Genomic DNA, 13872 nt, shown 5'->3' on the forward strand with positions numbered 1-13872 from the left:
AACGTGATCCTGAGGATAGAGGATTTCTTACGGTTTGTGGATCGTCGTCATCAGAAGAAGAAGAATCTTCGGCTGCAGGTTCAGCGAGCACTGCTTTCTGTTTTCCAGATTGTCCAGCGGCCGGGGAAGCACTGGTTGTGCGGCGGCCAGGGCGCGACGCACTCCCCTAGTACAAAGAAGTGTGAGTAAACGGAGTGAACAGTGAAGGAACTTGCAGAGGGTAAAGTTATAATACGTACCTCCGGCGGAGGTTCGCGAATTACGATTCCAGCCTGGGCCGGGCGAGGAACTCGCCGGTCGGATCACTTCAAGGGGCCGGGGCCCAGTAATGTCTTCAGAGAAGTGAGCGAGCATGTCAACATCGACAGGATAAGGATTCCTCAGCTCGCCAAAGATAGTTGCAAAGAGTTCGTCGTCTGGTGGGGTCCAGCAATTGACGGAGACTTCCGCCCACCAAATCTCATATCCTTCTTCAGTTCCGTCTACAGCGTCGATGACCTGGGCCCAATCAAGGAGATCGACTAGCGCGAGCGTGCTCTGTGCCGACAGGGGCCCTGAGGGGGGCCCGAATCTGCGCCAAGAGGTGTTGTAGTTCCAGGCGTCGTATAGAGGAACTGGTACCAATTGGACAAGGCCGAACTGACGGGCAAAGTGATTAGGAGCATAGAGCTCGTAGCTGAGTTCTTCGGCGGCGATCCTGATATCCGAACAAGAGATCGCACGGCGAAAAGCCAGGCGAGCGCGGTCGGAATAGCGAGGATCGCCAGGAAGAAAACCATATTCGAGCAAAGATGGGAATCTTCTGCTCAAAATTAGGTCACAGTACGGCATATCATCTAGCAAGTACAGATAAGAAAAACATTCAGAGTAAGGGGGAGATGAGTACTTGTCCTCACGGCAGAACCATCGACCTAAGAGTTGGTCAGCCGGTGGAAGTAGCGGGATATCTTCTCGGCGGAAGAGTTGAAAGTAAGTCTGGATCCAAAAATCTAAAATCCAGAAAGGACCAGATATGTTGGTCTCAAATGGATGCATCGTCGCCTGGTACAGCATGCGATAGAGGGCTCCCAGTACCGGTTGTCCGAGCCCAATGTTGCGGCCGTTGTAGAGGGCCGTTGCTAAGAAGGTCCAGGTGCCAGTGGGCTTACAGGAAGAGGTGCAAAATATGAACTTACACAGCCAATACTCAAGAAAAGCGATTCCACCGGTCGTGTTGTGTTCCCGGCTGTAATACGCCAACCATCGCGGATAGGAGCCACTGTGAGCGCTGCGACCGTGTTGGGCCATAGTCGAGGTGAAGTTGACAGAGTGATGCACATTTGACCAAATCTAAAGTCAAATGTGTTGGTGGCGGTATTCCAAAAACAGAGGAAAGCAGCGAGCGGCGAGCGATTACCACCGCAAGGAAGATGGAAACACAAGTCGATAGTGTGGGTGATACCTGCCGCGTTCCAGCGAGCTAGATCTCGTGCCCGCGTCTCGCGATACCAGGAAATCTCCTGTGCACTAATGGAAGATGGCCAATTCCCTATCTTGGCTCGTTGGTTCTAGGCACCCCAGCAGCTAAAGTCTCCAGGAGTCCTTTGGAGGACTGGAATGGGCCGGCGAATGGGAAGGCCGTATAGAGCGATGGCATCGTCCAGAATAACGCCTTGCGGTGCTGGGCCCAACCGGCGTGATGGTCGGGAAAACGAAGGAGTAGGGGTCGATGAATTGAGGTTTCAAGATGAATGCGGGCACCGATGCTGGTGCCCCAAGTCCGAGCAGCATTTTCATTTAATTCTTCTTCCTGATCGATGATGATTTTCTTAGGGGGAGCCATTTCTGGTTAGTTTGCAGAGAAGATGTTGGCAGAAATGGTTTTTCTGGGCTTAAGAGACTGGAAGGGTTTCTGAAGTGACAAGGTTGCGGCTGTGAGTTTAAATAAAGGATTTTGTGAGGGAAACGATGCGACAGAAAGCATTTCACAAACGAAAGGACGCGACCTTCATTAATGGCATCGTTTCAAGCGACCGGCACGTCTTTCTAAGTCCCCTTCAATCAGTTACACCCCAGCGAGCCTGATTTCGCGGCCTGGGGGGCAATGTTTGAGCCCAAAAGCAATTTTAGGCAAAATCCTTTAGTGGATTCGAACCAGCGGGCCGATACCTGCGGCCCAAAAATAAAACCACTCGGGTTTGGGTTATAGCTTCGCCCATTCCGTGTTTCATAAGGAGACGAAACCTTATTGAAATCAAGTAGTAGAGACTAAACAGGAAACTTCAATTAAGAGTCCTTCTGAGGCAAGGAGCAGTCGAAACCCTAGGGTATAAATACAGGGCTAAGCGATGAAATTTAAAGGAGACCTCTCTCTAATCAATCAATCCTAGCTATTACAAAGCCTCCCCGGAGCAAACCTTCAACCTCGTTGAAACCCGGTGATCGCCAGTCAGTCCTAGTCTCCTCGCGAGCCGACTGCTAGTACTACAGCCACCGACACACCCAGCGAAGCAAGGGTAACGCCCTCGCAACCCAGCGAAGCTAAAGTCACGCTTTAGCAAGACCCGTGCTTTCTCCAACTTCCCAGTGATTGCTCTGCTCAGCCTACAACGTTGAGTATCGATTTTGGTGACCGAAGAGATCACATTCAAAGTCCTTATCCGTAAGGCAAAAGTCCTTTTCCGAAAGGCAAGAGAAGAACCCTGTGACGAGGTTGGTGCTCTCCTCGTCCACAGCGCTTGAAGAAGAAGTCAGGTCAAGGGACTACCCCAACGACTGCACCCCGCGGTGCTGGCACGCCTGCGCAATCACTCGCTCAAAAGAGACAGTTTGCAAGCCAACTGGTTTTGGAGCCAAACAGAAGAATCGATAGCACTCCTGCAGGATGCCATAGACTGTAAACTACTTAATTCAACATCTCTATTTATAATTGGGTCTTAACAATACCAAAAACCACAATATTCTAAAAACAAAGTGCAACTGTGACTCACCTGAAACTGGAATCGGAGATATGGGGGGCAGCGACGATCTGGACGGGTTGGGCGGGTTGACAGGATAGAGTAATGGAGTAAGTTAACGGTGGTGACGAGTCAGACGACATTTTGCAGCTGAGGGATCCAACCTCAGTGGGACTAGACGAATGGGGAAGCCAACCCACGGATCCACCCCCTAGTGGCCGACGATGGAGAGAGAGACATCTGACCAAGAGATCACCACGAAGGGTTCGCCGATGGCGGGTTTGGAGCCGGGTTTGGATTCGGGTTGGGGTGGTGGCGGAGCGGTGGTGGTGGGTGAGGGTTTTTGGAGCTCAGGAGGACCGAGAAGCCTGGGAGTAGCCATGGCTCGATTTGTATGAGCTAGCTAGCTGTGAAACTAGGGAGGGAGAGAGAGAAAGGATTTGGAAGGAGTGAGAGTTAGTAATTAGGGTTCGAAAGTTTCAGAGAAAGTGAAAATAGTTGAAGTGTTGGAGGGAATGAAAGTTTAGTTCCCCCGTGTTTTTAAAATTTTTAACTTAGTCTCTCCGCATTTTTTTTAAAATTTTTTGAACGAAAGCTTACACATCGGTTAATTTAATGACCGTTGTTTATAACCATAATAAAAATCGGATACTTCATCAACTGATGTTAATACGTTCTTTTACATCACGTGCAATTCCAACCAACTTAATAGTGGTGATGTCTATTGACATAATTCTAGTAGTGGGAGGGTGACCTCCTAGCAAGGTACCGGCCGACCTCCACCATAGCGAGGTAACTCGGGTGTCGGACTACCGAATGCATGTCGTAGGCGGGACTAACCATGTTGCAGGGCCCACCAATGAGGTTGTTAATTGCTTATGCTTGGCGGTATATCACTTGTCACCTAATTAAAACTTGGAATATAATGCAAACGAGCAACGAGATATAAATTAATGTGTACGCTAATTGCTCTGGAATACATCAGGTTGCTTTTCCATGATCAGTTTTACTCTTGCTTGGACCTCCAGTACTTGGATGTCCTCCTCAATGCCAAAGCGAGCCATCAGTAACCAAACAAAAGTGACAAGCTCTCCACCTTTAGTCAGCAATTGCGCGTGGCTTTGTGCTCTGCAATGACTGGCAGCATATGATAGCAATTCCACCCACACCGAGCTTATTAATTCCCATTTCGAGTCTTCGAATTTCATCAGCTGCTTGGCCAGAATACATGCATCAAACAAAACAGATTTACTTCTATTCCCTTTGACATTGACAGGTTTAACTCCTGTATCTACATCAAGGAGTTTGTAACAAGCCTCGCCTAGTTTTCCCTCGCCTAGATTCACATTGGATCCCACTCGCCCTTTTTTAAAGAATTTTTTGGCTTCTGCAACCGTATCTCTAAATCTCTTTTGTCCAATTCCCGCTACAGAGGACATCAAAGCAGGTTGCATAATTAAGAGATATAGCAAATAATCAGACAACGTCTTACTATATTCACCATGCTCACCACCATTGCCTGTGTCAACTCTGTAATAGCACATCTCAGTAGCAATATGCCACATCAGAATGCGTCGGTCATAAGTAACATCAACAAAGCATGCTAGCAAGTTCTTGTACTCCGGATGCTTCTCATACTTTTTTAGGAGAACCCAATCCCCTTGGGACGAACATATTTCTCTACCAATTTTGGGATCATCAGCAACTTCTGAGGATTTACTTTTCAACTCATCAAAAATGAACTTCCACAAATTCTCATCCAGTCTCTTGCTGGATCTATACTTCATCTCATCTCGAAGATACTTGAGGCCAAAGAATTTAATGATTCTAAGGTAAAGGTGGCCCAGGAATATGATGATTCTATGGTAAAGGTAGCCCAAAAATCTGATGACTGTACGGTAAATTTCAAAAATGCCAAAACGGTACACAGGTCGGACTACTGATCTTCCACATTCTCGGAGAGAATAATCTATGAAGTTGAAACCGGAGACAGATTCACACCATCTTCGAAATAAAATCTTTCTGGTCCGCTCCAGACACTTTGGTGGAGTAGTTGGTCGCCATGATCTCTTAAACTCCAGGTACTTCATCATGAGATCAGTGACTACACAACACTTTTTACAGTACTTGTATACAACAGCGATCGTCCAATCAGATAATATCAGCATCGAAAGAGCTATTGAATCAAGAGCTACGGCACCAAAAAGCAAGGAATAAGTAATTCCAACATCAAAGCTGTGGAAGCCATGTTTCTCTAATCTATAGAAGAAAACAAAGGCTATGCAAACGGCGATGAAGGATGTAGCTCTCAACAAGTATCCCCGTCGAGAATGTACCACATAAACTTTGGTGTACAGAGCTTCATACATAAAATTGAGCTCAGTAGCAATTGATGTAAAAGCATCTCCTGATTCTAATTTGATGAAATAGGCACGGCTCTCTTTGCGCTGATGATAGTCGAACACAAGATCTATAATAAGACCCATGGAAATTTGAAACAAGTGATGAGCACCCTCCACTAGTGTAATATTATCAATGACGTCTCCTTCTCCCAGCCGATACGTCACATTCTTCGAATCTGAGCTACGACCTTCTTTGATTTCTATTTTAATTGGAAGATGGGCAGCTTTTCTTGAGGAGTACTCATCCATGTACTTTGCATAATCCGGTCCAGGTTCCGGTACTGCAAGTATGGTTTCCTTGAGACTTTCCAAGCTGGCAAGATATAAAGCACGTGTTCGCTCGCCGTACTTGACGAGTCCTGGTACAAACAGGAAGAGTGTTGGCCACAGTAGTTTGTTTTGGTTAGAGAACTGCATACCGAAGACGTACATTGCAGCTACAACCTGGAATATGAGACCAAGCAAGTGCCTTGGCCACAACGCATTGTCTTCCATAGCAATTGCAATTATGGTGTCTGGACCACCAAGGTGCAAAAGAAGAAAGGGAGCCCAGAATGCCAATAGATTACCATTCTCTGGCGAGCCTTGATCAGTGTTCGTTTGGCTGCTTGCAATTAATCCGATAGCGAAGTTAGCAGCCCAGTCAGCAAGCAAGTAAGCCAACCAGATGGGCACGATTACCCATTTGCTCGATGATCGCTTTCTCAAGGGTGCGAAGAGAATTAAGAAGGTCTGCAATGTGAGACTTAACATGATGAAGCTCCGGAGATTCCACTGATCCCAGATCTTCTTGAGGCTGTCAGAAATAGGAGCCGCTGAGGAAGCCATATCCTCTCTTGCCTTAACTCCCTTTCTGAGATTCAGAGAATGATCTCAAACTTTCTGGAAAGTAACAATCAGATCTCTTCTTAGAGAAATTTAAGAGTAGTTTAATTTAAAGAAGTTTCAAAAATGACACTCAGATTTATTTCATGCACAGATGGCACTTGTTATGAATATGTTACGGTAGTTTTGTTCATCACATGTGTCTGGGTCTTAAGGAATTCTATACTATCAGAAAAATATTGGTAAATGGTGAAATGGTGACTCTGGTGATTAATCAATTATTGGATCTTTCCAATTGCAATAGGGTGCATAATTTAAATGCTGCATGGGAAATGAGGTTACTTTCAAGGAACAAAACAAGAAAACTATTTGAGAAGACCTTAAGTTTATGCCTTACAGGAACTTTCAGGTAATTAGGCTTTATGATAATGTGAGATGTGCTATGTATATTTCTCTTAAGCAGAATTGTTATTAGCATTCTGGAAAGTCGATTTAGTCTCCAGTGGCAGTTTATTATGTAAGCGCTAACAAATGATAAAAATTTAGATTCCAATTATAGGTCGATAAACCTTTAACGAGTGTAATACCAGCTGAAAATAATCTTGTACTTATGGTTGGTGTTATAATCTAGTTTTGATGACATTGAATTTGAACTTTGAAGTAGTACTGTTTTGATTGCTTGCATTGTCAAAGAGGCTTGAAAAGAAATAGAGTAAAATTTGGTTAGTTGGAACTAGTTTGGATCCATTCCTTGCATTAGGTACTTGGCTACTTTCTACCTAGCTGGTTAGCTTTTAATAATTAAACCAAAAATTATACTATAACTCTTGCACTTTCTAAAAACCACAGCCAAAATAGTTATGTAGAGTAACCAGATCCAATGCAAAATATCAGATACCGGCAACATAAAGAACGAAGGCAAATCATAAAGAAGAAAGTATAGATAACGAAGAAACAGAGGAAAAAGAAACAAACCTGCCGAGAGGTTGGGCGGTACACAAAACGTAAAACACCGGGCAAAAGGCTAACGACAGTCTGCAGTCTGCATTCCAGTTCGTCAAGTTGATATAGAAGCGGAGAAAGGTGGATCCTAATTGAGGTTGTATCTACCTTCAACTCTTCAAGTTTTCAATGGAACCGAAATAACAAGAAATTTGGAGAACATCGTGGAGCTGTTAATATTTAAAAAGGGAACGAGGGAAACGGAGATAAAAAAAATATAAAAACTTTGGTTGGAGGTAGACTTGGATGGTCACTGACAGCTCAAGTCAACTACAGTTCTAATTTATAAATGACTTAAAAATCAACCCCCAAAAAAAATGATAATCAATGACTTTGCAAACGTTTAATTAGTCTTTTATATTGTTTTTTTTTATTATTATTACATAACAACTGACAATATAAAACATTAGCATGACTGATCCATGAATCGAATTCCCACTTATAATGAAGAAATTAATGTTATTAAACTAAAGTGAGAGAAAAGTATATTGTAGGTCCTCCATCTTGATAGCAGATGCTTTATTAATTAAAAATGAACATCCTATATAAGAGGGTAAAGTAGGTTATAATTTGATAGTGTGTATAAGAAAATATTTAAGTCACTGCATTTTGTGATAAAAATTATTCCTTCTATGCTGTTGGGACAATGGTACGTAGCTAATAAAAGGGAACCACACTTACTCACTTAAATCATTTTTAGCAGACTCTCTATTGTGGTTCTTTAGCTATTTTGGAGAGCATGTTTAGCTTTTTATCTATTTTAGCAGCTGCACCAGACTCCTAAGTGATTCTCTATTATAACTTTTAGCTATCTCGCTCTTAAAAATAGAGAGCAGAATGAGGCTCTCTATAATTTAAAACATTCATTTTAAGTTATTTTATGTAATTTATAAATACATTTAAACTATTTAATATTCATTTAAAAAATAATATAAATTCAAAACTAGCTAAAATAGAGAGCATTGATGCAGAAGTAATTTTAAAGTGACTAGCTAAAATGACTTTTTAGCTCCTTTAGCTAAAATTTGACTCAAAAATGGTTAGCATTGCTAAAGATGCTCTTAGTGCTTGAAGTTTTTCATTAGACCATTCAGCACTTCCTTCCATTTTTTGGTTAAATGAAAAAAAAAAAAAACAGAAAAAAAAAGAAGATAAATGACCGAATGGTCTAATAGAGGATAATTAATTTTGAATACCACATAGTCCTCTTTTATTGACTACTGCCCAAGTAACAATACAATACTTTAGGTACCACAAAAAATATACCCTTATACATTTATAAGATGATTAAGATCCATGCATGGCTGCATAACTATTTAAACCTATTTTTATTAGAAAAATTGTTACCAAATGTGTCTTGTACTTCTCCATAAACGACTTCAACCCAGGTAACGCTAAATAGAAGCGTATAACCCAGACGTTAGTGGGATTTTGACAGCTCCTCACATGATAATAGGCTGTGGACCCTTATGTTAATTGGGTTTCTGAGAGCCACCGATAGTTGCTAATGTTCCTAGGCTGTGGACCCCCCAGAGTTCAAATACCTTTGTCCAAAAAAAGAGAAGAGAAGAAGTCTATAACCAAATGAACCATTACCATTACTTTGAGAGCAAGAGAAATGCGACCTGCGGCTCATGTAACATTGTAACATTGGGTAAGTAGAAGTATAAAACTAAATTAAACAATACTTTCCGAGCAAGAGTCATATAAGACAGCAAAATCTATTATCACCACAACTTCTTGCGCTTCTAATTTCATCGTTGCAAGGGTTCAAACAATAAACCTCCGACATGAAGCTAGAACCATCTCCATTGCACCCACCTACCAAGAAAATAATCTTACCAAAATGGAATTATCAGATGCAATATGTCCAAATAATATATTGTATAGGTTAAAAGTGATTGGATGGCTGTTGCTCGGGCCATGTTGCTCACTACCTAATGCCCGGTCTAGAAGATTAATTAAGTATGACTTCGCAGATGCTGTCAACTAATAAGCCATCTTCTTACTAACACAGTAACACCCACCCAACAAGCAAAGAGGTAGCAATAATTGTATGAGACAAACCATCAATTACGACTAGGTTTGGGGTATGATTGGCAATCAGTATACGGGCAAAGCATATAAGGTTGTGAACTTTTGATCCCTCAGTTTTTTAATCATTAACAGTTGCCTTTTCCTTTTCTAAAAGCAAGGACTATAATACAGCTATTTTTTCTATACCATACATTATTCTAATTATTCAAGAGTAGCGAGACAATCTTGCGTGGGGTAACCTTAAAGCCACGTAATGGGGCGGATCAATTATTGCCCAGTAGGAGGCTGTTTTAGGTATTATACTTTAGGGAGCAGGAGTAATTTCAAAAAAGAGAAAATTTTCTTTCTTATGATTGGTTGGTCCTAAAACCACGTGGTGAGGAAACCCCTACCTAAGAATTTCTCTAAAGCAAAAGCCCGCCAAATTTGACAAGCTTAGTTGGCAAAGAGAAACAAAAAATTATAAAAAAAACATCCTCATGACTTCTTCAATTAATTATAAAAATTTATATTCATATTTTTATAAATAATTTTAAGGGTCATTTCCCGTATACCCAAAAAACTTCTGTATTGTGCCCAATTGCCCAACACTTTTGTATTATACTATTACTTTTGGAAAATACTAATAGGGATAGGTCTCTTCAAAATAATGCTTTTTGTATCCTATGTTGACCCGTGGCTTTAGCAATATTATTCGACCAAAAAAAAAATTTTGCTCTAAACGACAAAAACAAAAACAATACTAGCCTTCAACATGCCTAAGTTTTTCACCTAACGGCTACTTTAACAGGCGGAATCACTGCTGCTTGTCCTAATTTTTTATTTTAAAACTAATTTTTTCAGGTGAATAGTACAATTAGAACCTTGGATTTCTACAGGATGCATGCATCTAGATAGTGAAACATAATGACAACTATAATTAAGGAAATGTAATGACAACTATATTTGTTGAAGAAGTGGGTGAGCAACCACCTGAATTCATTTATTCAAATATACATACATGTTAAACATTCAGAGCCTCATTCTCAAGTAAACAACAAAAGACTGTTTAACTATCCATAAGGATGAGAACAGATACTTACTTGTAATGAAAGCACACTACTTTACACTGCGATAGGAAGGGAAGCACACTGCTATACTATTTGAGAGAAGACTCTTCTGCTCAATTTTCTAATTCTGTTTTTCGAATCTAGAACTGATATGGAAATTTTCGAATGCTCAACAACTGAAACTAAGGCTCCATATATAGGGAGCGGAACTCAAACTAGAATTCAAAACATAAAAATGTACAAAATAACTCCGTGACTTTTCAGCATTTCTGAGTGCTCCTGATGATGGAGGTCGATGGGGAAAGCAGAAAAGTGGTTGGTGAAGTGTCCTCTTCTTGACTTTTGAAAAAGCAAAAGTAGCTTTAGAAAAGTCTAAAGGTCTACAGTTGCAAGTTTGGTGCTGATTCTTCACCTGTAGCTTCACATGTTCTCTTATGTTTTAGAATTGTGGCCAAAGACAAAGGAGTTGTTGTTTGCCTGGGCCATACGAGTGGTTGTGACATTATCTTCGATATCTGTATCAACATACATCTTGTAGTAGTTGTCTATTTCAAGTCTTTCCACCCACTGAAAGTATGCGAGTGTCGAATCTATCTCTTTTCTGGTAAGGGATAGGAACAGGTCACTGCTGACTACGTCAGGATGATCGTAAGCAGTGATAATAATTTTTTTTCCTGCTACCAGGAAAGTATTGTTGATATCTTCAGAGATGATCTTTTTGATATATTCTAGAGCCATGGCTTTCATCCATGGAATGCTTGAGTTTGGCTGGCCATTGTAACCAACACAGACAGACTGAAGATATTTCCTTTGAATAATTCTCACATAATGATATGGAGAAATATACTCAACCTCACCGTTTGCCTTCTGGATCCATTCTGGAGGAGTGGATCTAAACTTCAGACGAAGCATGCAGTCATTTTTTCTAATATTCTTGACTGTGTTGACAATGATAGGGGGCAAGCCTTTGAGATCATCATTTGTTTTAGTCCACAGATTATGGACAAAACCATTTTCAACAAGCCAGAGCTTGTGTTCTTGAGGATGTTCACTCTGAACATTAACTAAGTATCTTCCAACATATGGTCCTGCAATAATGAAGAGAGTTGGAGGAATACGGTCCTCAGAATTATGACTTCCTATCAGACTATGGAATTCATGCCAATCTGATTCTTTGAGTGCTATGATAGGGACCCTATCACTTTCTGGATCTTCTAGGAAGTGAATTTTTTCTTTTCTAACAGCACTCTGCTGCGTATGAAGTTCTTCAAACTGTGGTCTGGCATTCTCATAGAGTTCTTCAGTAAGTGCAAAGAGAGCTGGGAACATTAGACCACTGCTTCTTTCCTGAAAAGCAAATAGGAGATTATCCAGAATTGCTTTCTGGTGATAAGCTAGTCTCCTGCCAGTTCTGAACACAGTAGCATCAAAAGTTTGAAGTTCATAATTGAACATATTTATTACTCCAGTTGGAGTAGGTTTGCTTTTTGGCAAAGCAACAGCAGTCAACGGTCTTGATGAGCCTTTACCGTCTGTCGTTTGAGACGGGCTAGCCAATCCTTTACCCTGGGATTGATCAGTTAAGGCTAGTCCTTTTGGGCCTAGCAGGAATCTTTTGAGGATTTTTTCTTTTGGATCCTCAGTAGTTTCATGTTCTTTCCCAGTTCTTCTGCTTCTGGGATTGCGACCTTCGTCGTCGTCTTTTCGACTGAACATTGCTAGTTCTCTGGTCAAGACTTCTGGAAGATAATTCTTGTTTCCTGCAATTAATTCAACAACATAATCATATTGGTTAAGAAATAATTGCCAGTTTGCTAATCTTCCTCTATCAGCAGCTTTATCAAGTTTGAAAATTTTGAAATTCTTTACTCTAGCACAATCGGTGCGGACAGTAAAGGGTTTTCCAAGAAAAGCTGGAGAATTTAGAATTGTTTTCTTAACAGCTAAAATTTCTTTTTCCCCTGTGGGATAATTTAGTTCTGCAGGGCTGAACTTGCCACTACAAAATTTGCAGATCTTTTCAATGTTAGTTGCAGGCGTTTTTGCCAGAACTACACTAGACCAATAATTATCACTCGCATCTGTTTGGAGGATAATTTCATCATTTTCCTCTGGTTGTTGTAGAGGAGGGAGGTTTTTGCAGAGATTTTTTATCTGCTTCACAATTTTTTCATCATCTTCTGTGAAGTTCCATTTTCTTTTGGAACTTGTCTTAGGACATAATATTGCTGTTAACCCTGAGATTTTGGGAATGAAATCTCTCCCATAATTTATGACACCAATGAATCTCTCTAGACTCTTAGCATCAGGAATTCTATCTGGGAATTTCCAGATCTTCTCAAGGATATGAGGTTGAAGTTTTATCACTCCATTTTTGATATTTATTCCTAGGAAATCAACTTCATCAAGGATAAAGAAGATTTTCTTTTCTCCTAGGATAATTTCATGCTGAACTATCAGCTTTACAACCTCGTGGAGGTGTTTCATGTGTTCTTCTTTGTTTTTGGAGAAGACCAGAATGTCATCTATGTAGACGACGCAGAACTCCGCAACATGTTTGAAAATGTTGTCCATCTTTCTCTGGAATATTGAGGGAGCTTGTTTTAGACCAAAAGGCACTACTAACCATTCGTAATGTCCTTGTGGTGTTCCAAATGCAGTGAGAGGTACACTCTCAGGATGCATCTTGACCTGCCAAAAACCCGACTTTGCACCTCTGAGCTGGTTGATCAATACTCTTACTTGAGCAATTTAATAATCGTCTTTGACAGTCTTCTTGTTGACATCTCTGTAGTCAATCACCATTCTAGCTTTTCCTCTTAGATTTTCTGCATGATTTCTCACTTAGAATGCTGGAGCATGATGAGGGCTAGTGGAAGGTTGAATTAATCTCTTATTTAGGAGATCTTCAATATCTTTTCTGAATTCTTTTTTGTCTTCCTCTTTGTACTGAGGAATGGTTTTGACATGACAAATGGCATTCATGTCGTGTAATCTTAATTCACAGACCACTGGGTCTTTTTCCCAAAACTTCTGAGGGTCTACATCGATATTCTATTCGAGTATTTTCTTGATTTTATCAAGAGTGGGAGCTTTCTGAGACTCAAGCTTATTCTGGAAGTGCTTGAGGTTATGCTCATGGATGAAACTAGCTTCTTCTTCTTCACTAGTTTCTTCTTCTTCTTCTTCAGAAGATTCTTCAACAAGTAATTCTTCTTGTTGTTTGATTTGGAGTATGGGTTCAAATTTGGGTTTGTAGAGAGTAAGATCACCTAGCCTAATGTACTGGACCAGACATTGCATTCTCAGTGAACTTGTTACCTAAATTTAGCTCAGCGCCAACGCAGCGTCACTGGAATGGTATCAAGAACATTTTCGATACCTAAAATGAACTTTTGACTTGGGACTGTTCTTTCCCTACAAAGAGACAAGAGGGACCGCAGATGGAACTGCAATCCCTAAAGGAAATATTGATGGCAAAAGTGCCACTCACTACACCGAAACGCCAAATGACGTTTTGGTTGGTTTTGCTGATACTGGGTATCTCTTTGACCCACATAAAGGTCGTTCCCAAACTGGTTATGTATTTACCAATGGGAACACGACGATATCTTGGAGATC

At 41.0% G+C, this 13872-nt stretch overlaps 1 protein-coding gene across 1 annotated transcript; it reads right to left on the reverse strand.

Moving 5' to 3' along the window:
- Positions 1–3619: 3619 nt before the first annotated feature.
- On the reverse strand, positions 3620–7965 carry LOC112185884. The gene is made up of 2 exons (XM_024324214.2): positions 7139–7965; positions 3620–6220 (listed from the first exon to the last, which is right to left on the reverse strand). Exon 2 carries the CDS (start codon positions 6164–6166, stop codon positions 3899–3901), a length of 2268 nt encoding a protein of 755 aa, XP_024179982.1. The 5' UTR covers positions 6167–6220; positions 7139–7965; the 3' UTR covers positions 3620–3898.
- Positions 7966–13872: the final 5907 nt, after the last annotated feature.

This window comes from Rosa chinensis, chromosome 2, assembly GCF_002994745.2.
Source record: "Rosa chinensis cultivar Old Blush chromosome 2, RchiOBHm-V2, whole genome shotgun sequence".
Taxonomy (NCBI): Eukaryota; Viridiplantae; Streptophyta; class Magnoliopsida; order Rosales; family Rosaceae; genus Rosa; species Rosa chinensis.